The following is a 23,377-nucleotide window of genomic DNA, read 5'->3' as shown; positions in this document are numbered from 1 at the left end:
ATAAATTGCTCTATTTTAAACGTCTGAACTGGGCACACTTAAAATACAAGGGGATATTTCATTAACGTTTATACAATTTTTCAGTCTACTTTTCCCAATGTTTCGCTCATCATCAGATGAGAGAGAGCTTGTCAGGAAAAATTACAGTTAATGGCAGTTAATGGTGGCTAAATTCAATGGACTTGTTTCTATTTTGTTTTACGCTTGCTGGAAATAATGAAAGTATTACATGAACAACCCTTATGTTGCTTGCAAAAACACGTCCAGTTCCAATGGTAGGTAACATAAAGCTTTATCTGATGTATAAAACAATCTATGGTAAACCTATTTTTATGTTTTATTTGATTCTAGCCATTAGCCTTAGCTAGGAAGCAATTCTAAATTATATCTCACAGCAGCAATTTGCAGTACTGTGCCAAATCAATCTGCATAAATCTATACCTGCTTTCAGACATTGGAATGAATGCTCTTGAAAAAGAAATTTGTTCATACCATTGTGTTGGTAGAATTTTGTGGAAAGTCAAGCCACTGGGCTTCACCTCAGATAGCATTGCTCACCTCCTCAAAGTAAATACCTGTTATTTCCACTACAACCATCAACAAGACTCCTAGTTCTCGATTGCTAAAACAGAAGTTACAGATGCGGAGAAGCCTTTGTGTCCGTGGGCTGATCTGAAGCCACTGAGTTAAATCCCCCACCAGTTGGAACTGGATATTCTTTTGAAAGACTTCATCAGTTACCCATTTGAAGCCAATCCACTCCAGGCTTTCAAAGTAGGCCAATTGGCAGAGTCAACTTCAGTGATTATTCCACTTGCCTCTCTTAAAGTTAAATATCCCTCATTGGCCATGTGTCAAATGATGAAGACTTGCTCACAGTGCTCTGGGCCATAACAAAGAACCTGTAGTGCCGCATCCGGGCATCTCTGAGACCTTGTTTGATACTGGCTAACTGACTTTTCTCTCAGTATTCATTGAAACTCAGTCGCAGTGAGAGAAAACTCACAAGGACCTTCCACCCCGAGACCAGGTATACCTGGGGTTGATTTGCCAGCAGGACATTATCTTATGGGAAACATAAGAAAGAATTTTCTGACTTCTAAGAATCTAATTTTGACTTCTCTTTGTAGATGAAAATACACATTCCTGGATTTCCAGCATTGTTCTCACTCTACCCTCTTTCTCCCTGTGGACAAAGAAAAATACAATAGAAAGAGAAGGATCAATTCACAGTGAGAAACATCTCTACAACACGGTGACCTCAACTTCACAAGATAAGCTGGGCATCTGCATTTACTATTGATATTTCCGCAGAGAACAACCGTGTATCTAGACTGGAATACCTACTGGAAGTTTACTTATGTTCCCTCAAATGCCCTGGAAAAAAATAATTGTTGCTACTGCCTGGATAATGTTTCAGTGTGAGATTCTCAAACGTTAATCTATTAACCAGATTTTACTAAAACTAAATACATTCGGATGGCCACGTCTTAGTCAAGGTAACCAAGAGAATGTAAACAATAGTTTGATGCAGTGAGTTTAGCTAGATTAGGTGTACCACTGTCAGCAGGGTAGTCTTACGAACTGTAATTCTGTACCAGCTTCTCAACATTTTGTATTGTCATCTTTGTTATTTTTTTGTGGGTCATTGTATGATTTCAGAATTTCTTAATTTAACCCCACCAGTTTGCTGAGAAAAAGGAAATCTGCTAAAACGTGTCTCTAACATGCATATATAAAATCGGCGGTGACAATGATAAATAAGATAATGCACAGTAAAAAAAGTTAATCTCAGAAATAAAAATTTCAATATTTGTTTTCTTTCATGCAATAAACTAGCTGTTATAATACAGTCCAAGTACAATCACTCATCCATCTCTCCAAATTTCCAAGATGCATATTATTAACATTGAGAAGACACCAAAAATAAATACAAAGAATAATATGTAATTGGTGAAGGAAGAAAGAGCCAACTAATCAGGGTTCATCTGTACTATCCATCAATATTTGGGACGTTTCCATATCCAATCAACTAATTATCTAGTATCAACCTTCAGATAATGTGAATGAGATATGACATAATGAAAATTATAAACTGCTTGTATGTTATCATTATTGTAAAATGTGTTCAATACTAATGTTTAAATCAATTAAGTAATTAAAAATGATAATTCAGTGGCGTACTGTGTACACAGAAACATCTTTGCTCTAAGTGTACAGATAAAAAACAAACAAACAAAAAACAGAAATTCCAGTTCCTGCCAGCTTAACTATGTAGTAAATGTTCCCCATAAGAGGAGATCAGCTATCAAGAAAGTGCTTAAATGAAGGACACATTCTTGGCCTTGATTAAAATATGATGTGGCTGTTTAAGAGAGACTAAATCAGCTCGGGATTACTTGTGCTAATAAATCCAAGCAGCACATAGCAAAGGAGGGCAAAACGGAGAATTCTTTCCTTTAGACTCTGGATTGTGTGTGATGCAACACCCTCTCCCTACAATTTTTTCAAAAATCATCTTCTTAATTGTGGTTTTTCTCAGTCTAAGGTTATGCGAGTTTGCATTCCTAAAACACATTCCCACAGAGGGTCAGGGGAAGACAGCCCAGAGCTGGGCTGGGTGGCTGCAGCAAGCCAGCTGGGGAAGACACAGTTTGACGTGGACAGTCCACACACTTAGATTTGAGAGTTGACTTCATTACTGCATTTTCAGGATGGTCTTGAAAGTCAGCAGGATCATAGGACTATTATCTCTCTTGGCAATATCTAATAAAAAGCTCTTAAGCACATCCAGTCCCTGATTTTATAAAACATGGCAGCAAATTATCTCTCAAGAATGTTCAGTGAGTATGCAGTGTTTCTTTCTCTATTCAATCAGTTTTTCTCCCCACAGCGAGGGAAAATGATCCCAGCCAACCACCCAGGAGACAACTTACAGTTGCAGGTGGTCTGGGAAAAAGAAACCAGACAAAAGGACTCCTCACAAAAGAAATCTTCTGGGTGAAAGTTGGGGGGATTTCAGACCACCCTCTATATTATCAATACAAAAATAAAGCCCCTGTGATTTTGGAATACAAATGTCTGTAATTTCACTCAGCTGCCTAAAAGCGACATTTGATTTAAAATAGACTTTCTGATCTGGTGGGGCAACTGGAGGAAAGGTGGGGTGAAATTGACAAGATAAAAAATAACAATAATGACCTATTCGCACTCCAGGTAGATATGGAAGTTGCGTGTACACGTGCACAGAGAACCCTATCATGGTACGGTTACTTAGATGGCCCCAATTATTCCACATGATGTTTATAGAGATTCTGGAGGGGGGAAAAAAAAAACCTCTATGGCCAAGTAGTCAGTCTGAGAAACACTTCATATCCTTCACTCCTCTTGTAGAAACACAGTGAGCATTAGCATATTAAAAGCTCAAAGCATTTCTACAATGAAAAGACTTGTTAGTTTTTTAACTAACTGTTTCTCAAATATATTGGATCATAAAATTCCTTTCAAATTAATATTTGATGGTAACTATTTCATTGTAAAGTATTTAGATTAGGTGAATCTAAATATTTCATGTTGAAAATAATTTTGCGTTACATATCCACATAACTAACAGAAAAGGGAAGTGATTTTCTTTCTCTCTAATTTTATTTGCCTCATCTATTATATCATTAACATCTCATAAATAAGATCATACAAGTCAAAGCTTCCAAGGAAAGTTGTCTGATACTAATAAGGAATGTTCCAAAATATACAGTAGAAAATTGATTTTCAATTAGACAATGAAAATATACTCAAATTCTCGAAATCATCACCCAGTGACACATGCATGATTCTTTTGATGAAGCACCTGGTGGCCACAAATGCAGAAATAGACCTTTTCTTTTTAAAGTTTAGAAGTAGAGTTTGTTCATAGAAATTAGCTGAGACAACTACATTAAAAAATCTGAAATTAGTGCTCTAAATTAAAAAAATAGATTAAAATTTTATAATCAGTTCAGAAAAACCTGTGGCAAAACTGTTAAAACTGAATTCTATATGAAAATTATAGGCTGCCCATAGCTCAGTGTTTAGAGTGATGGTTAGAATGCTGGCCTTGTGCACCAGGGGTGGTGGGTTCAAACTCGGCCTGGGCCTGCTTAACAAGAAAAAATAAAAAGGTCACAAAATGTGTTCAGCCATCATTTGAGTGAGGTTTTTATTGCTTGGATTTTTTTAAATTTTTAAATTTTTTATTATTAAATCATAGCTGTGTACATTATATTGCTTGGATTTATTTTGGGGGTTGTTTCTTTTCCTAAAGAAAGAGACAAGTTTCCTAAATCAAGTTTCTTAGAAGAGGAGAGAATGCATGTAACACCAATCTCCTTATCCCTAAAAACGTTCCTGTGTGGTTTGACCCTCTTCCTAACAAAGATTAAACACATTTGTATTAAAAAGCAAAGCCAGCCAGATCTTTCTTTAAAATATTATGGTGAAAGTAGGGAAGTGTGTCTTCCGCATTTGAGATGTGCTTTTGGTTCCTGGGTGCAGGGATGTCAAATAATTCTGGCCCCTTTTGCAATAGCATTTTGCTCCATTTAAAATGGTGACTCCAGGTAACCTTTCCACAAGAACTGCCATGGTTCTTTAGAAAATTACTAATTTGTCTATTTCCCATTATTGTGAATACTCTGTCAACAAAGATTATATTCCTTTTCAAATATTAGTCGTGAAACTGCCCTAATTTTCTCATTAATTTATTGTTAGATTTTCAGCTCATGGAATGTGTCTGTGAACCAGGCAAGCTTAAAGGGAAAGAAGAGACTGAAGGATTAAGTTCCCATGAGAACAAGAACAAGGGCGAGTCTGATTGACTGCTGCTGAAATACAGCATTTCGATAATTATGAATGGGCACTATGGAACTACCTCTGAGGCAGCCTGTAGCGTTTCCATCTCTACTTATGTTAGCAAAAGCTGCTGAACTATAAATAGTTAATATTAATCCTGAGCAAACCATAAACCATGGACTCCAATTTTTAAAAAATTGCTTTTTTATCTTATACAAGTAAGCATCACTTTGCACAATAGATTTGTTACTGTTAAGTGCAAGTAAATTGATGTTGTGAAAATCAAACCGCATTGTAAATGCATGAGATGAGCTTACTATTAAACTGCAGTGAATCATTTTCAAAGTGAAGGATTCTTTTTAAGAGTGAAAATTACCTTTTTATCTGTTTGGAAATATATGCTAGAATTTTTGTGACAGGTTTGCTTCAAGTGGGAAAACATCTATATATGTCTTTTCTTTTTCTCTCCCACATAAAATTGTGTATTATAATCATTCAGAGATAACCATCATACAGCCAAAGTATACTGTAATAGGGTGGGTATGTGAATGTGCATTTTCTGTTTTTTCATTATGAAAGACGGCTGTGATTCATCTGATTTGTTCCCTACTTTCTTTTTAAAAGAAGCAGCTACTGAGATTCTATTTATAAGAAACATTGCTTTGAAATATTTCCATATATACACCCTTTAAATTATCAGAATTACACTAAGAAAAGTGTTTTATACCATAGGTTCAAAATTTGGAAATTATTTAATGACTTTAAACCAGAAAGTTTTTGAAATTCTTTTATGTGCATAATGAACTGCCTCTTTATCTCTCTACTCTTCTCATCATATCTCATCAAACTTTTTATTATGGAACTAAAAGGCAGCAAAGCTGAACTGAAACATGCTTTGAAAAGTCCAGTTCCTTTAGTTGAGATCTAAATGTTTAAGCCAGAGCAACGAAGTGGCACATGCTTAGGGATGCCTCCTGTTTATGATTCTGTAATTTTTGAGCAGGCATCTAGGAGTTTTGCACATAACTTTACATAAAAAATATTCTTCAAGACAGTTGCTCTGCCACAGAGGTAGTCTCTTAACTGGGATAAGGTATGCTGCCCAGAGAAAGATTACTTTCCAGAACAGAAAAATTTGTTTATATACACTGACATGTGTATTTCTTTTACTTTTAGTTTCAGGCTCTTATAATAAAGGTGTCAGTACTCAATACGATGAGTGTGAAATGCCAAAATATAGGATAGACTGGAAAGATTGCACTGAACCTCTTTGGATTCTATTGCATAGTTTGCTTGTTTGTTTGTTTGAGACAGAGTCTCACTATGTCACCCTTGGTAGAGTGCCACCCTTGTCACAGCTCACAGCAACCTCAAACTCTTGGGCTTAAGCAATTCTCTTGACTCAGCCTCCTAAGTACCTGGGACTACACGTCCCACCATAATGCCTGACTATTTTTCTGTTGTAGTTGTCATTGTTTAGCAGGTCTGGGCTGGGCTCGAACCCTCCAGCCTTGGTGTACGTGGCCGGCGCCCTATCCACTGAGCTATGGGCACTGCCAATATTGCATAATATTAATTTGTATTACATTCAGAATCAAATTGCTAAAGACATTTCTTTGCTCAGAATTGTTATCTTCTAAAACTATTTCAGACCCTCACTTAATACATTACTTAGGTAAATTTCTTACAACATACTTTTTCTAGCAAGGGAAAAAAATGATTAGTCTATTGGGCCTGAAGAAAATACTCTTAAAAATCCACACCAATATTTTTAAACAGTATATATCCACTTTATGGCAATACTCTCTTAACTCAGTGCTTAGGAGTATGGGAAATAGCACCTTGGTGGATTATTTTTCATAGTTCACTCAGCAATGTGTTTACTAAGTCACTGTTACAACTACGTACTTATGTATTTTGATATACAATGTGTTCCACAATAGTGCGCCTTCTGAGATTCCATTTGTATTTTAAAAACCTATTTACATGTTATTTTACCTTCCCTCCCAGCAAAAATAAGCTTATTTCTCAAGGGATTCATAGTCAAGCCTGATCATAATTAAAGGCAGAGTCTGAAGTGTCTTTTTCGACCAAGGAAACAGAAGCAGATTATGTAGCATCAGGAATGATTTGCACAGACAAGGGAATAGAGTGCTTATTTCACAGAATGACAGGGGCTAGTCCATGACATTTTATTCACACATTTTCTTAATCAGATTATTTCCTTTATGCGTATGGAAAATAGAAAAGGATTCTGTTTTACCTGATTAGAAAGCTGGCAACAAGATTGCATGATATTTTGAAAGTAGTTATTCACATATGTGAAATACACGGCCAACAATTATGACTCAGGAGATTATTGCAGTGGTGATTTTATATGAGGTGACAGGCTATCCTGAGTGCTTTATATCCATTAGCTAGTTGACTATTCACACCCCCAATGAGGTGCAGGCACTGCTGTTATCCGTATCGTACACATGAAGAACTGAGATTCATGACTTGAAGCAAGATTCTCATAGCCAGTTATACGGATTCATGACTTAACCTATGTCTAGGTTTACTTATTCTGCAGAGGTCTTGCTCCAACTGGTGGCCACTGGGACAAGTCAGGGAACAGAGTGTAAGGCTACACAGGTGGCTGAAGATTGGAACAGGGTACAAACAGCACTCAGAGCACTCAGCAATAATGACTGCACTAATTATGACTAATAAATAATATATATGTAACTTATATATAATATGAGCATATAATATATAACTAATATATTATATGAGCATAACCATATATAATCTATAGTTAGTGAGTCTTTAGAATTTCCCATGTTCTGAGCACTGTGATAAGCACTTCAATCATTCAATCCTATGATATAAGCCATATAACTATCCCCATTTTACAGATGAGAAAACTGAGTGATACAGAGGTTAAGCAACTTGCCCGAGATCTCATGGTGGGGTAGGATTCAGATCTAGGCATCCTGGCTCCAGAGCCTGTCTGCTTCAACTTTTACATTGCATTTTTTCCCAGTCACATACACGCATATGCACACACACACATACTCACTTTTTTTTTAGTAAGTCTTTTGTACATAGATCATAAATACATTTATGCCAATTTCAGCATGTTGATTATTTGTACAAATTGGAGTTCTTACATCATACTAATCAACATTTAAAACACTATGTTTTCAATATAGATTAAGGCATATGAGAATAAAGTATATCGAAATATTAAAATTACTTCAGGACAACTGACACTTTCTGGATCGTTCTTTCACTGACTACCAAATACTCAATAATCTTCTGGTTATCTACTGTGTAGCAGGTCCTTCCTATACCAGTTGCTGAAGAAATAGGTGAATAAATGGCACCTACTCCACTTAGGGGCTCACACATTTATTAACCCATTGTGTCAGGAGAGTCACAGTTGCTATCTGTGGTTCTACTGCTCTCACAAGGAAAACATTGCTGGTGTTTGTTTGTTGGGCTTTCATGGGCATTCCTTGGGTCTGAAGGAATATCACAATTCAGCCATTATGATCACAGTCTCCTCAGTACCACACTGACCAAATCAACAATGAAGAGGCTCTCAAGTGAGGTGAGAGGCCATTCTATTCCAAGTTTTCTACCCATCAAGATACTTTCCCACCACTAGGGGGTGAGAGACTTCCCATGCCTCCACATGCCCACCCTACTATTTGATATTGTCCAAAAGGATTAATATTTGATATCTGTTGTGTGGGAAAGAGTATGCAGAAGTCTCAGAGTGAGAAAAAAAAATCTGGTATTAAACTGTCAGGGAATTAAAGAGTCATGTTGTACGTGTAGCATTAGAAGCATACACTAAAATACTGTTATAATCATGTCAAGAAAGGAAGGAAAGGAGAAGGGAAGGGAAGGGAAGGGAAGGGAAATCACAAATGCCTCAATTCCTCAATTTCCCAAATGGTGAGTGACCCTATATCGCTGGCTTCATTCCCCTGGCATTGGGAGCATCGATATGATTTCGCTTTTCTGTCACTAGGCAAATCAGTGACTGCTGGCCTTCTTGACCAGACAATCTGCCACGTGGCCACTCTGCATTCCCCGACTTCCCAGAGGCCTGGGTACAGCAATGCGTGGTTTGAAAGTAGCTGCCATTTTGCCTCTGGAGCAACCAGGGTTTGTGTAGGCTACATCCCCAGCAGCATCTTCTCTGAGTGTCTTTACGTCCTTACTGTGCTTCTTGGCTTCCTGCCACCATGAATACTGAATATCACAGTTCCTCTGAATAGCATAAATTGAGCTGAAGTTGATTTAAATTTCATGCAGAAAACAGCTTTGCTTCAAACTATAACCATTTTTTATGTTGCAAAAATCCATCAAGATATAATCTTTTTGTCCCCCTTCCCTAAGACACACAAACTCTTTCTAGCAGATGGAAAGGCAGATTATTTCAATTAAGAGGTTGTCGCTGACGGTTGTAAGCAACCCTTCTTCAAAGTTCATGGCAGGAATGCACTTTTAAATTTCTTAGTGACTCTGTCAGGATCTAATTTTCAAGGTACGGTTACCATAGTAGCAACCTGGAATTTTAATCCAGTAGTGAAGGGCAAGATAGGCCACTAGTTTCAGATCCTCTTCAATATCACAATAAAGAAAAAACACTGCACGAAAAGCATGAAGATAAAAGGTAGGTCTTTTATATCTAATCTGTAATACAGTGAGATTGTAAAAAGTGTGTGATTTTTCTAAAGTTTTCAAGTTATTCTACAAGTGCTCAAACCATCACAAAATTAAACGATGATTCCTAGAGTATAAATGAGTGGGAAAATGCATTTGCTCTTCTTAACATCCGGAAACATGCTGGGGATATCAGATTAGGGGGAGAATGGCACACACAGCCATTGATTTTAAGTCTGCTGCTATCTGACAGCATTGACAGTTGATCCTTCGATTAAAACCACAGCGACACAACACTTTTGAGAAATACAGGCCAATATTATCAAAAAGAACACACTCCTAGGATCCAAGAAGATTGGGACTGAGCTTGGACACCTCACTTAAGCCACTTGAGCATGACTTTCCTCACTCCTAACATGGAGAGAGAACCAATGGAAATAGTTAACTGCTAAGCCCACTCATGACCTCATCTGCTGACATCACAATTCACTAAAGAGTCTAAATAATATACCATCTCCATTTTATTATAGGAAGAAACAAAGGCTCAGAGAACAGCACCCATGAATTCATCAAGTCACATGACCAGGGAGTAAGAGAACTGAGATTTGAGCCAGCCAGAAGTGGAGGCCCAATATCTGTGGTTTCTACAGGACAGTAATAACTTCCTTCCCTGTCCCCTGACTCCTAGACTTGAGTGTAGACCAAATGTAACAAATATAACAATATGTATGGAAACACATAGTGCCATAGAAATAGAAACATGATTATTATTATTATTTTCTTATTTTCCCCTGTACTTAATAATAGTTCAATTGAAACCACATACAGGTTAGGTAGATACGGTATTTACCAAAGTTTGAGTTTTGCAATCCAAGAATCCTGGAGTGAAATTCCAGCTCCCTCAACAACTAGTTATGTGATCTTGAGCAAGTCATTTAACATCTCTGACATGAAATTTCCTTCTCCACAAAACTGGTTTAATCTTATCTACTTCACAGCATGCTATAAGGATGGAAGGTGATTAAACAAGTGAACAGTGAATCGGCACAGTGCAAGGTTGCCAGGCAGGCCTGACTGCCAATGTTAGCTGCGTGGTGCTAGGAGTCTATGGGTATTCTTTCTGAGCTCTGGAGATGACAGTCTGGAAACGATGGTGATGAAGGTTGTTGTCTTGTGAGGATAAAATAGCTGATGCCTGTGAAATGTTTGCTGCAGTCCCTGGCATATATAACAGTAAGTGCCTGGAAGTGGTGGCTATAATTGCCCAAGCACACTGATGGTGAACAGTTGTTTCTTTTCGCTCTGTACCATATATGAAAATGATTTTGGAGAAACCTAGAAAGATCCTTTCAATTTCTAGGCAAAACCTAGACAATTTCTAGATACAGTAAGAATTAGGTACTTTTATTAATTTTTTTTATTGAGACAGTCTCACTTTGTCACCCACAGTAGAGTACTGTGGTGTCATAGCTCACAGCAACCTCAAACTCTTGGGCTCAAGCAATTCTCTTGCCTTAGCCTCCTGAGTAGCTGGGACTACAGTCACCTGCTACAACACCCAGCATTTTTTTGTTTGTTTGTTTTAGCACTCCGGGGCTGGGTTTGAACCCACCAGCCCCAGGGCATGTGGCTGGTGCCCTAACCACTAAGCTATAGGCGAGAATTAGGTACTTTAAAAATAGTTTTCTTTTGAAAATCTAGAAATATCACATGTAGCTACCAAATTGAAATATCCATCTGGGATTTTTTTTTATGCAGAAACAAGTAACTCCAGAAATTAGGCAATGGGGCCAGCAAAGTTACAGGTTGCTAATTCTTTACCTTCCACTTCTCTTTAGATACCTTTCTCTCCCTCATTTCTCTCTCAGGCACCCTGGAACCTCAGACAAGGACAAGACAGTGTACTAAGGAGTTATACTGGGAGATCTTGGGTGCCAAGATCCCACAGGGTAACAAAGAAAAGAAATTGTGTTCATTTGGTTTTCTGAAGGCCCACCCTTACCCCACCCTACTCCATGCTACCCACTCTGTCCCAGTCTTGGCAGCATATTGGGAGATGTCAATCAAATAGCTTTGAGACTTTTTCCTTTTTTGGTCCTCATTGTTAAAGTGGATGGATGAACCACAAAGAAAGGCATTTGTCAGATTTTTCAACTGATTTTACAGCTGTAATTGTGCATGCATCTGCCGCATTCCCCACTCATCAGTAAAATACAAGGGCTTTTAGCAACTCTGAGAAGGTGTCAAGAGCAGACCATTTAAGCATAACATTCCCAATAACGTAATTATGATAAAGGATCTGGCTGTTTGTGACATGCTTGATAGGATGGAAAAACAAAATGAACAGTTTAGAAGCAGGGTGGGTATTTCTTCTTATCTAGTCTCAGTTGGGTTTATTTTTGTTTTTATTTCTTTTTTAATTTCAAGGAATGATCCATAGGGCTTGTCTATACTTGTGCTGTATTTTCTTCACCTGGGCCTGGAATGCCCGGCAGGGCTCTGATTGATGAGTTCTGGCCCTGCAGCCATCTGGGGAAAATGGGACAAGGCAGTGTGTTCTAATGCGAATGAAGAATCATGGCTTCTAGTCCCAAATCCGCCATTCCCTGGACAAATATCTTCCCTTCCCAATGTCTGATTTCTTTTCACAAGGTTATCTAACAGATTTCTGTGAGGCTCATATAATGTTAATGTACTGTGTAAAAGTGCCTCAAAATTATCATTCACTATGCACATGAAAAATATCCCTGATCAGTGCTCCAGTGGCACAATTGGTTAGCGCGTGGTACTGACAGAAAAATATCACTGATCATATAATTTTAAAATTTAATAACTGAAAAAAAGAGTGTGTATGTGTGCACACGCGTCTGGTTAGATCAGAAGCATTTGAGGGATGTAATGTTCTGGAACACGGAGTGTGTGTATGTGTGCATGCATGGGTGTGTTATTACAACATTACATTTAATTACACAACTGAAATTATTTTTACTTTGGTCCCTTGCTTATTAACTTCAGTGCCTTCCACCAGGATTATCTGCCTCACTCCCAGTTACTGTTCAAAATGCCAAGGAAGATGTCAGAAATACGCCATTGTGGTTGATAACAGATGGGAATATTTTTTAAAATTGTTCCACCATGAGGATATAAAGCCACTTTCCAATTACCAAACAAGCTGGTAAGCATAGAAGGTGATACCTGAACCTTTTACACAAACAGATGCAAATATCAGCCTTTCCTTCCTTTCATTTTAATATGGCTAAATGGAAATTTCTGGAGAGAGATGTTCCCACCATATGTCACCACAATCAATCTTATATGGAGTTTTGATGGTGGTATAAGTCCCTTGCAGGCAATGGATCCTTATGCCTCACTAAGGGGAACATTCAATAGTCCTAGTGGCACAATCCAGCCGCAGACCCTGAGCTAAAGACAGATCTGTCTTCCCTGTGTCTGTATCACTATGTACAGTATATGCAAGACCTCACTCAAATAATAGTATTCAGATCTAACTAACACTTTCCCTGATTTAAACCAAAATGGCAGCTACCACTGTGGTTAGTCTGCTTTGGCCTCATGTCTGGATAAGATCACAACTGACTTCAAATGAGTAGAGCAATATCCAAAGTGCCCATGGGATGGCTTTTCTGTAAGTGAAGAGCATGTGCTCTGAAGCCGGTCCCATTCTGGTTCCACCCTTTGCAATGCTGGCACTTTGATTTACTCAACATCTCTGAACTCCGGTTTCTGTTTTCTGTAGAGCATAATAATTATGAATCCCATGGGCTTGTTGAGAAAAAGTATATGGGAAGTGCCTGGCACATACCCTGTTTCCCCAAAAATAAGACATCCTCTGAAAATAAGACCTACTTACAGGAAAGATAAGACGTCCCCTGAAAATAAGACCTAGCGCATCTTTGGGAGCACACCTTAAAATAAGACACTGTCTTATTTTTAGGGAAACAGGGTAGTAGTCACTCAATAAATGCAAGTTAGTTGAGTTACTGGTGTTGCCAATGTCCAGCCTTCACCAGACCATGAGCTCCTTGAGAAAAGGATGTGCAGTGTAACCCTGAGTTATCAAAATGTCCAGCCAGAGCCACACCTACAACAGGAGCTGAATGAGTATTTGTTGAAAACAATAAAAACCTGAATTAATGAATGAACAAATGTCAACAGATATGGCTGGAAGTAAGTAGAAAAGAAGATACACTTAACTTTTCCCTGAGAGGGAGAAAAAGAGAAAGACATTCACCTCCAATTGCAGAAGTGTCTCAGAGGCTACTTGAAAAGTATGAATCCTATGGTAGATGTGGGCCTATGAAAAAAATCACAAAATCAAATCTGATCTATCAACTATGCTAGCTGAGCAAAAATATGTGTTTTCAGCTTATAGAATTTAAGTGGAAATCTCCAGCTCCCGTTGAAGGAGCCCTCGTTTTCAGTCTTGGCAGCCATCAAGCCCAGGCAGTTTCAGCGCTTCTCCACGCGAACATTCTAAATGCCGATATTGCTTGTTGTCACATTAGCCAATATACAATCCTCAACATGAAATCCTCTTGATGTCTGATTACTCTTCTTAAGGACGTCATGCTGATTCATTTCAAACTGTGAATTACCTTTAATTCACAGCTTGAATAGGCTGCCAAATTTTGTTTTCTCTGCTCCCAGGTGGCTGTCCCTGACGAGGTGGAGAACTTCCAAAAATATATTAAGTCCTTAGGAAAAGTTGGCAAGCTCTGAGACACAGGGCATGCAAGACAGGCTAAAAGCAAGAGTTGTCATACTTGTTTATCATTTTTAAAAATTTTGTTTGTATTTATGTGTTTAATTTTAATTTAGCATACTCCTTGATTTAAAAACCAGAATGGCTGCAACTAGTGAAATTCACCAAGATTTATCAGCAGATTTGCTTTAGCTTTTGTAACCCTCAAACCGATTAGTAGTATTTCTAAATTCCAAGTACCAAAACATATATACTGTTAAGAATTAATCTAATTAAGAAAGTAACATTTTTATCATGCTGAACTATATAGTCACTTTGCTACCAAAATTGCATCTATGTAGCAGACCAAACATTTAAGCGGGGCAGAATATTTGAAATTGCTAGACTGGGTTATTGCTCTGCAGTAGGGCATGGAGATTCTTAAGTCTCAAGTCAAAATCCCAAAGGAAATGCTTTCAATGATGGAAGTTTGGTACAAGGACAGTCAGGGTTGCAATGAATGTGACCATTGTATTAGTAAAATATTTTTAAAATTTGTCTAAGAAATAATATAAGTCTTGTATCAGTTATAGTGATCTGGAAAACATGCTCATAATCTTTCTCTTCTCTATGGCAATGAAATCTTCATAAAACTTAGAAAAAACTTCAAAGATAATGATACTTTAGTTAAAGCAATTTTGACCCAGTTTTGTGTCACCCCAAAATACTGATAGGTATAATTTCTTGTGGGACTACTTTTCACCAACTTCAGTTCTGTGAATCTTCTTAATGGTTGTGTCAAGGTAAAAAAGGTCACATTTGGCACGGCAAACCCTTAAACCCATCAAATATCATGAGGAAGGACAACCCAGTGGGAAAAGAAGGGTCTTTAAACCTAGAGGGCCTTCAGCCTGCATTCAAACTTTCCCACCAAAGAACAGTGTGACAGTGTTTCGCCGTGTTTGTAACCAAAATGTCCATTCAAGATAAGTGGGCATGGCTGGTTCATCTCCCACTGGCCTGTGCACACGTGGGAGGAGGGACTGGATTCTATCTCTGCTTTTCTCATCTGTGAAATGGGAATAATTTGGAACATCTCCAGGATGGCTGGTAAGCTTCATAGGGCAATGTATGTAACAGCCTCTGGCACCTAGCCTGACACCTGTGTTAAATAGTGTAATCACAATTCTCTGTGGCTTCTACCATTCCTGTAATAATATAATGACCTTTCTTCCCAGCTAGTGCTACATTCAAGGATTTGTTCATGCGGCATTTGTCCATACCAACCACCCGCAGGTAAATTCAGGCTAGCTACAGCCAGTCTATCTCTATAAGGTCTTTCATCTACTCTCTGAATCAATGGCTGAGATGTTTTCAAGCATGTAGCTAATACAATAAGTAGGGGAACTGGCTTTATGGCAGGGAAAACCCGCATTATGGCTAATCTGCCTTTATACTGGGTTTTTATGGAAACTATCTATAAAGTAGGGCGGCGCCTATGGCTCAGTCGGAAAGGCGCCGGCCCCATATACCGAGGGTGGCGGGTTCAAACCCAGCCCCGGCCAAACTGCAACCAAAAAATAGCCGGGCGTTGTGGCGGGCGCCTGTAGTCCCAGCTACTCGGGAGGCTGAGGCAAGAGAATCGCCTAAGCCCAGGAGTTGGAGGTTGCTGTGAGCTGTGTGAGGCCACGGCACTCTACCGAGGGCCATAAAGTGAGACTCTGTCTCTACAAAAAAAAAAAAAAAAAAAGAAACTATAAAGTAACACAATGTCAGCTGTATCCATTCAGACCCTGAATCTGGTAATTGAAATAAATGGGTCTTTTAGAGACAGAATAGTATGATGTTACCGTACAAATATACAACTCTACAACCCTGAGAAATATAATTTCACCTTCTTAAGCCAATGTCTTGCCCTCTTTTGGGGGACAGAGACCTTTCTGCGGGGAGGTTAAAACTCCATTGGATTTAGAAGACCCAGGTAGGGCCTGTTCCAAGACTACCACACAGCTGGCTCATGTCGACTAGGAGGTGGGGGAAACAAATGGCTGGGCCTTCTATCTTCCCATTAAGAATTAAATGTATTTTTATTACTATGTTGTTAGACTCAATTACTAAAGTGTGTAACTGCTTTACATTTGAATTCTGAGAAGTGTTTGTGTGTGTACCCATGTGTCTATATACTTATGCTCATTAATTTGTTTAGTTTTCCTTATAAGGCCCTGTCTGTATACTTTAAAAATAAATTCCCCTGTGATTAAAACTCACATCTTCTAATTCCTGAAGTGCTTTCCCCTCTCCCAAATACCACAACCGAGACAAAGCAGAGGCTCAAAATCAGGTCTCCAAACTGCTCCAGTTCAATGGTCTTGCTAAAGCACATGGGATGTCATTCTATGAATGGACACCCCATAAAAAGCACTGTATGTCAATGGAGTATACTGATCTGAAAAATACTTCCAAAAGGCCATTCATATTGCTGGGGTCGGCCCAGAAAGAGCAGCAACAGTCAAGAACAAAAAGAGACCGTGGCTGATTCCAAGCCTATACTCAAGCACACCAGGGCCATTGTTTTCAGATCTGGTGTTCATGCACACAGTCCTTATAAACAATCCATACTCAAATAGAAGATCTGTGTTTCATCAACAGGGAAAACAGGCCAAGATAAGGCAAACTAATAACATGTCCCAGTAATTAAGGGATTCTGTTTTACAAGAATTTAATCTCTCTTTGCTGCACTAAGTGGCAGGAGCATGCCCAGGACATCTGTTAGCCTTGGGTGGGTGTCTTTCCTGCAGCATGGCTGCTTCCCACCACACTTTAGGCACCAGCAGTCTTTTTATGCCCATAATGTTCTTAATCATCTAGAAAATTTCCCTGCCAAATGGAAAATCCTAGAAGGTAGCTTAAAAGTCACAATACAGTAAAATATGGAAGAGTATTAGTGATGGGTAAACTGATCATTTAGAAGCTAATAATAAAAGTAACTTTATTATGATTCTGATCTGTCCTGTGTTAAGCCCAAACATACCCTACCACAAGAAGGAAACTTACTGCAGCTAAGATCTGATAGAGAGTGCTTGGACTTTAGATTAGGCAGACAAAAAGAGAGCAGCTCACTCAGAAAATATTCAGTGTCTTCTTGTTTACCCAATGTTCCCCATAGAGAATTTTTGTCTTATTTACTATGCTATATGCTACCACACTATGAAACATTGTTCTTTGAAAATGTAGCCTCTAACTATCAACCACAATTCATGAGTTTATTTTTGTTAGTTACAAACTACTGAAACATTGCAATCTATGGTATATATGGAAAGTGGCATATTTATTTCACAGTGGCAGCCTAATACTTGCTTTAGGACTAAAATTATTTTACAACAGAAAATATCTTTGTGTATATTTTCATTTTTGGAAATCTTTATTAATTTCCCAAAGTCTTATGTGAGTGTGTGTGTATGTGTGTATCTTATTGGCTTTTTTTATTGGGGTGAGATGAAGTAGGACTATAGGCAGGAAGGGTAAGAGCTATCATTTACTAGGATAACGAGAGGAAGAGAAATTCAAAATGTGATAAATAGAGAAGCTGAAACATACAATAGAAAAGATGATTTTTGTTTTTGTGCTTCTATATCATTTAGTCCTTAAAACAGGATTATGATTTTATTATGTACTTCTGTTGTTTTTTCCTCAGTTCTTAGAAAATTGAGGATTCTCGATTGTTGAACTATGAATTAAAAGGCATAGATCAGGCCAGAAAACCAAAGAAAAGGGCTGATGATGGGAGTCAGGGCTTTAGGGCTTTGCTACTGAATATACCAAGGAAGTAGAAATGCCATTGATTTCCCAAAGCCTCAGTCTATTGGGGAATCATTCCCAGTTGTTTTATGCAATTATTCATGATCTTCCAAAGGTGAGCAATTCGCTTCAAGTGTTCCATTAGGCCACTTGAATGTCATAAATTATTTCATTAAAAACTTTCAAATATGTGCCTATTACATAGAAAAGTCGACTTCCATTTTCTATTATGTGGAATGAAAGAAGTTGTGAGAGAAATACTCCCTTGATACCCTCTTGGACAAATGGATATTAGAAAATCTACAATAGTTAATCTGAGGAAATTGGTTTCTCCAAGCTCCTCCTTTAGTTAACATTAATAAAAAATGAAGACAGTGCTGAGTGAATTGCTAGGCCCTGGCTTCTGAACTTCATCCTACCATCACGTAATCTCTTACTCCATGTCTTCCTTGATGTCCTTGTTTGTCTTTAATATACAGATGCCAGATGACCTGCAAATAGTAAAGCCTTGGGCTGACTGCCTGCAGCAATCCACTCAATATTTCATGTCTGATCATGGGTGCTTATATGTGTCCCTTGTCTATACTAGTCAGCAGTAGCTGGATATTGTATACAATGATCTCTTTAGCTGAAGTTACACAGTGCTGAAACAACTCTTAAAAATATGGAAAGCAAGGGATCTAGATTTTTTTTTCCCACTGAAATCACTGTTGTTTTCATATCCCAGGTATTGATCAAGCCTGTGTTGACTCCATATCATTAGAGAGGGTAATGGTGATCTAATTCATTTCTACTATTATTGGCTTATCATGGGTGCCATGGGCTGAATGCTTGTATCCCCTCTAAAATTCATATGCTGAAATCCTCACCCAGAAGGTGACAGTTTTATAGGAGGTGGAGACTTTTGGAGAGGATTATATCCTGAGAGTCAAGCCCTCATGAATGAGATTAGTGCCCTTATGAAAAGCCTAGAGAGACCTGTCACCCCTTGCACCTTGTGAAATTAGAGTGAGAAAACAGCTTTCTATGAGCAAATAGAGCTTCACCAGATATCGTTTCTTCTGGTGCCTTAATCTTGAACTCCCCAGACTCCTGAACATTGAGAACTAATTTTCTGTTCTTTATAAGCCACCTAGTTTATAGTATTTTGTTATAGCAGCCTGAACAGACTAAAACAATAGGGAATCTGATTCTTCCACCCTGACTTAATTACATATTACTATGAGTCGAGGTGCACAGTTTCAAGGAACAGGAGAGAGAACAAGTTCAGCTCAGCACTGAGCCATTGTTTCCTTGCCAAATGCCCCCCAACAGGCCCGGTTTGCAAACCTAGTACTCACGATTTGAATGACACTGACTTTGTAGACACTCTGCTAGTTGGATCACTCCACTCTGAAAAAAGAGGACACAAATAATTACTGCTCATGTTTCTACTGACAAATGATCATTCAGAATTAAATTGGTCTCCAGACACGTAGCCCTGTCAGTTATGCAGTTTCACACTTTCCTGCTGTACATTATAGACAAATAGGGAATCAACTGAGTGTACCACAATATATTATAACATAACTTCTTGTTATTGTTGTTCTTTTGTGGTTAAATAATTTTAGATAGGAAAGAGGGAAAGGTAAAGGAGAAAATGAAATGAATATTTGGACTAAAAAGGATTTTTCAAAAGCACTTACTTTGTAAGGTGAATCCAGGGGTCAGATGTTGGGATTCCTATAAGAAACAACACATAGATACAGACATTATTTAAACAATACAGTTGGAAGGAGAGGTATATCTGTTATTGCTATAGATATAACTTGACTGTTTGCAAATAGGAAACCACTGTTAACAATTCCATTAATTAGGCTCTGTCTGTAGCTCTATTTGAAGGATGAACATTTGCTAGCTAAACCTGCTGCGTCATGATCATAACTGCCATTTTATCAGAATGATAAGGAATACTGCTGTCTCTTTGGAAATGTGTGCAACATGGGAACGAATGACCCATATGTGTGAAATTCGAGTGTATAATTTCTCACGTAGCTAGGCAATGATGCCTCAAAGGAAGTAAAGGGAACTTGGTTTGAACAAAGTTTGGTCTTTTTCCTTTAGTAAAAGTGTAAACAAGATCATAATTTATCGATTTGCTCAATTTTTCCCTTTCACAGAAATAGCTTTACCTTCACTCTGACACGTAGGCAATAGATGGACCTCACTTTGTACAGAGAAGTGTTCTGAAAACTTCATTATGAGTTGGTTGAAATATAAGAAGCAATGTGAGATATTAGTGAACTGCATTATTTAAAGGAATTTAAATTTGTTTGGAAAGTCACCCTACACACAATTCATTCACTGTGGTGAGAAATCCGCACTTGCACACACCAAGCTTGCTGGGAATGTGGCACACCTGTGCAGAGGCTGACAAAACATGAAAGTAGAAGCATTACAGTGACGTTCAGGACACACACGGCACCTTGTGGATGGAAGAGAGGCTTGGTACATACTGCAAAGCAAGCATTCCCAAACTGGAGAACATGAATTCAAGTCAATACAAGAATTAGTTATATCAATCACTGCTGAAAGCAATCTATTTAGTAAGCCTAATCTTGACACCCTCTACAGCAAAGCCCGGATCATAGATTGCATAATTTATCTTTTTAAAAAGTAAGCAATGACTATAACACTGTGCCTTAATTGAAAGTGAACTTTCTGATTTATTTAGCATGATTCTGTTGCTGAAGAGATTTGTCTTCTGGTAAGATCCCCACTGTAGAAGACTACCACAAATTCAACAAGAGGTGGAAAAGACCTCTAGGCTCTGGCGGCGCCTGTGGCTCAGTGAGTAGGGCAACAGCCCCCTATACGGAGGGTGTCCGGTTTGAACCCGGCCCGACGGAACTGCAACAAAAAAATAGCCGGGCATTGTGGCAGGCACCTGTAGTCCCAGCTACTCGGGAGGCTGAAGCAAGAGAATCGCCTAAGCCCAGGAGTTGGAGGTTGCTGTGAGCTGTGTGATGCCACAGCACTCTACCAAGGGCCATAAAGTGAGACTCTGTCTGTACAAAAAAAAAAAAAAAAAGAAAGAAAGAATGAAAAGACCTCTAGGCTAAAGAGCTGTCATAAAGCCCATGAAGTTTGCTGCTGAAAGACTGTCTGTAACCTCCGTGGTTGAAAACTGACTTTGGACAAAGGTCTCTAAAAAATTTGAATATTTGATTTTCACCCCTTAACAAATCACAGATGATGAGGAAGGTGAAAGACTTCTGGAGGCACAGGCAGTGGGAACATTAGCATGTGAAAACCAACAGCATAGGAATACACTGAAAATCACCAAGCAAAGTCAGAACTTAAAAAGCACAACACTCTATGATTATTTATTATAGAAGTAAGTGTTCCTATCCGTCTTAATATTCCCCAAATGCACAATTGCAGAATAGTATACTATTACAGTGTAGTACAATAACTGATGCTCATAATAATATGTGTTATGAAGAAAGCCTAAAGTATGCTCAGTGTAATCTCTCAAAAAAGTCAGGAAAATAGGAGTTACCTTTCGAAATCATTTCTATTATATTCTTCCCATACATTTCAGTTATTCAAGAGTTTCAGTTATCCAGAATGTCAGACTTCCCAGAGTGCCAAATAAGCTGTTAATAATTTGTATCTAAGTAACTACATACAAGTATTTCCATCTGTTATCTTTAAGTGATTTTATTACAAAGGTTCAGGGTGCATTTGGGCTTTTATACTTTCAGGAAATTAAATGATAAGTTCTAAGGTCAATCCAACTAAATATCTAACAGGAGAAAGAGGGGAAAGGAATGTCCTGAGACTTGACCTCTTGTGGTCCAAACCCTTAGTCTTGTCCCAAACAGTGATGTCAAAACACTTCCCCGGAGAAGTTATGTCTTGTTCCTCACTGGGAAACATTTTAATCTCTTAGGATAGCTTCCTCATTTTCCTTTTCCTTCCCTAATTGTAGACAGAGTAAATTTGAAGTATATATAAAGAGTAAAATAGATGTGTGTAGGAATGGAAAGGTGAGAGGACTTATACAATTCGGGGATGTGCGTAAAGAACTTCGGACACCTAACTTGGTGTTCATTTCTGAGACCACTGGCAAACTTTTCTGAAATGACTTAAATAATGCAAGTGGGTTAAAATTAGCTAAAGAATTTAGGGAGAATCAGAAAATGCATAGAATGTGTTGAGTTAATGCTTTTTGGAATCAGGATGTGCATTTGTCAATATTTTTAATATTTTTCATTTCCTATGTATTTTACATTTATTTTCTCTGGATTTTTCTTAGGCTTAAAAACTAGGGTTTTTTGAAAATTGATGTTTTTATCCAAGAGGGCATTTTATCATTTTGTAATTACTTGTGTAATTACTTGTGTGCTTTTTTTTGTAATTACTTGTGTGCTACTACCACAGTATAGTTGATACTGGTATTAAGATTTCACTGTAAGAATAAATGAAGGATAATTCAAATAAGAGCACATATTCAAACATGAGTTTTCCAGCCTTTCATCTCAATAAAGAAATAATTTTATTTTTTAGGATTTCTAACACTTAACAACGTGCATTAAGGGGTTGAACTGTATAGGTTTTATTTCTGAAAAGCACTTTTGCTCAAATAGCAAAAACATTACCTTGTTGGAGAAATTTAACACTTTTCCCTATGTGCATGAATCTGAATTTGTATAGGGTACTTTACCTGAGGTCATGGAAACAAATAATAGACAACAGCACGATCTAATTGGAAGAGAGAATAACCTGGGCTGAGAACCAAAATCTGACCCCAGTTTCATTTCCTTCAAGAATGTCATCTTTAGCAAGAACTTAAGCACCTTTGTATCACTGGTCCTTCAAGATAATAAACTTTTATTCTTCCACAGGCTTATTTTTAATCAACTTCTTGGGTGCATAACTTACAGACAATAAATTCTATCCATTCAAAACGTACAATTTGATGTACCTGATATGTGAATTCATGAAAACATCGCCACAGTCAAAATACGGAACACAGTATTAAAAATACTTGGTATTGTCAGATGTTTCGTTTTCCTTTTTTATCCATCCTAAGTATATGGTATTTATTTGCCTTTTCCATTGACTAGTGCTGTTGAGTTACCTTTTCTTGTGTTTATTGATCATTTTTGAAGTTTCTAGTCTTACGCTCATTTTTTAAATAGGGTTGTCTATCTTATATGTAAATACTGCGTTTTAAGAGTATTTTATACATTCTAGATACAAAATCTTAGTTTTGCAAATATATTCTCCCAATCTGTGGCTTGTCTTTCTGTTTATATTGTCTGAACTAATGTTTTGTGGAGAGCAAATGCTTTTCATGTTGCTGAAATTAATTTGAAGATTTATTTTCTTTGTGCTTTTTGTCCT

General features: G+C 37.9%; 1 protein-coding gene across 1 annotated transcript in view; it reads right to left on the bottom strand.

Annotated features, from left to right (window-relative positions):
* AFF2 (ALF transcription elongation factor 2) overlaps positions 1–23,377 on the bottom strand; it is a 485,141-nt gene that overhangs the window by 136,776 nt on the left and 324,988 nt on the right. Inside the window, exons 6-7 of the mRNA XM_053580856.1 lie at positions 19,672–19,708; positions 19,327–19,378 (exon numbers count right to left, since the gene is read on the bottom strand). Of these exons, the coding sequence (XP_053436831.1) occupies positions 19,327–19,378; positions 19,672–19,708 (89 nt within the window). The remainder of the gene's footprint in view (positions 1–19,326; positions 19,379–19,671; positions 19,709–23,377) is intronic.

This window comes from Nycticebus coucang, chromosome X, assembly GCF_027406575.1.
Source record: "Nycticebus coucang isolate mNycCou1 chromosome X, mNycCou1.pri, whole genome shotgun sequence".
Lineage (NCBI taxonomy): Eukaryota > Metazoa > Chordata > Mammalia > Primates > Lorisidae > Nycticebus > Nycticebus coucang.
This window is presented reverse-complemented; position numbering and strand designations above follow the sequence as displayed.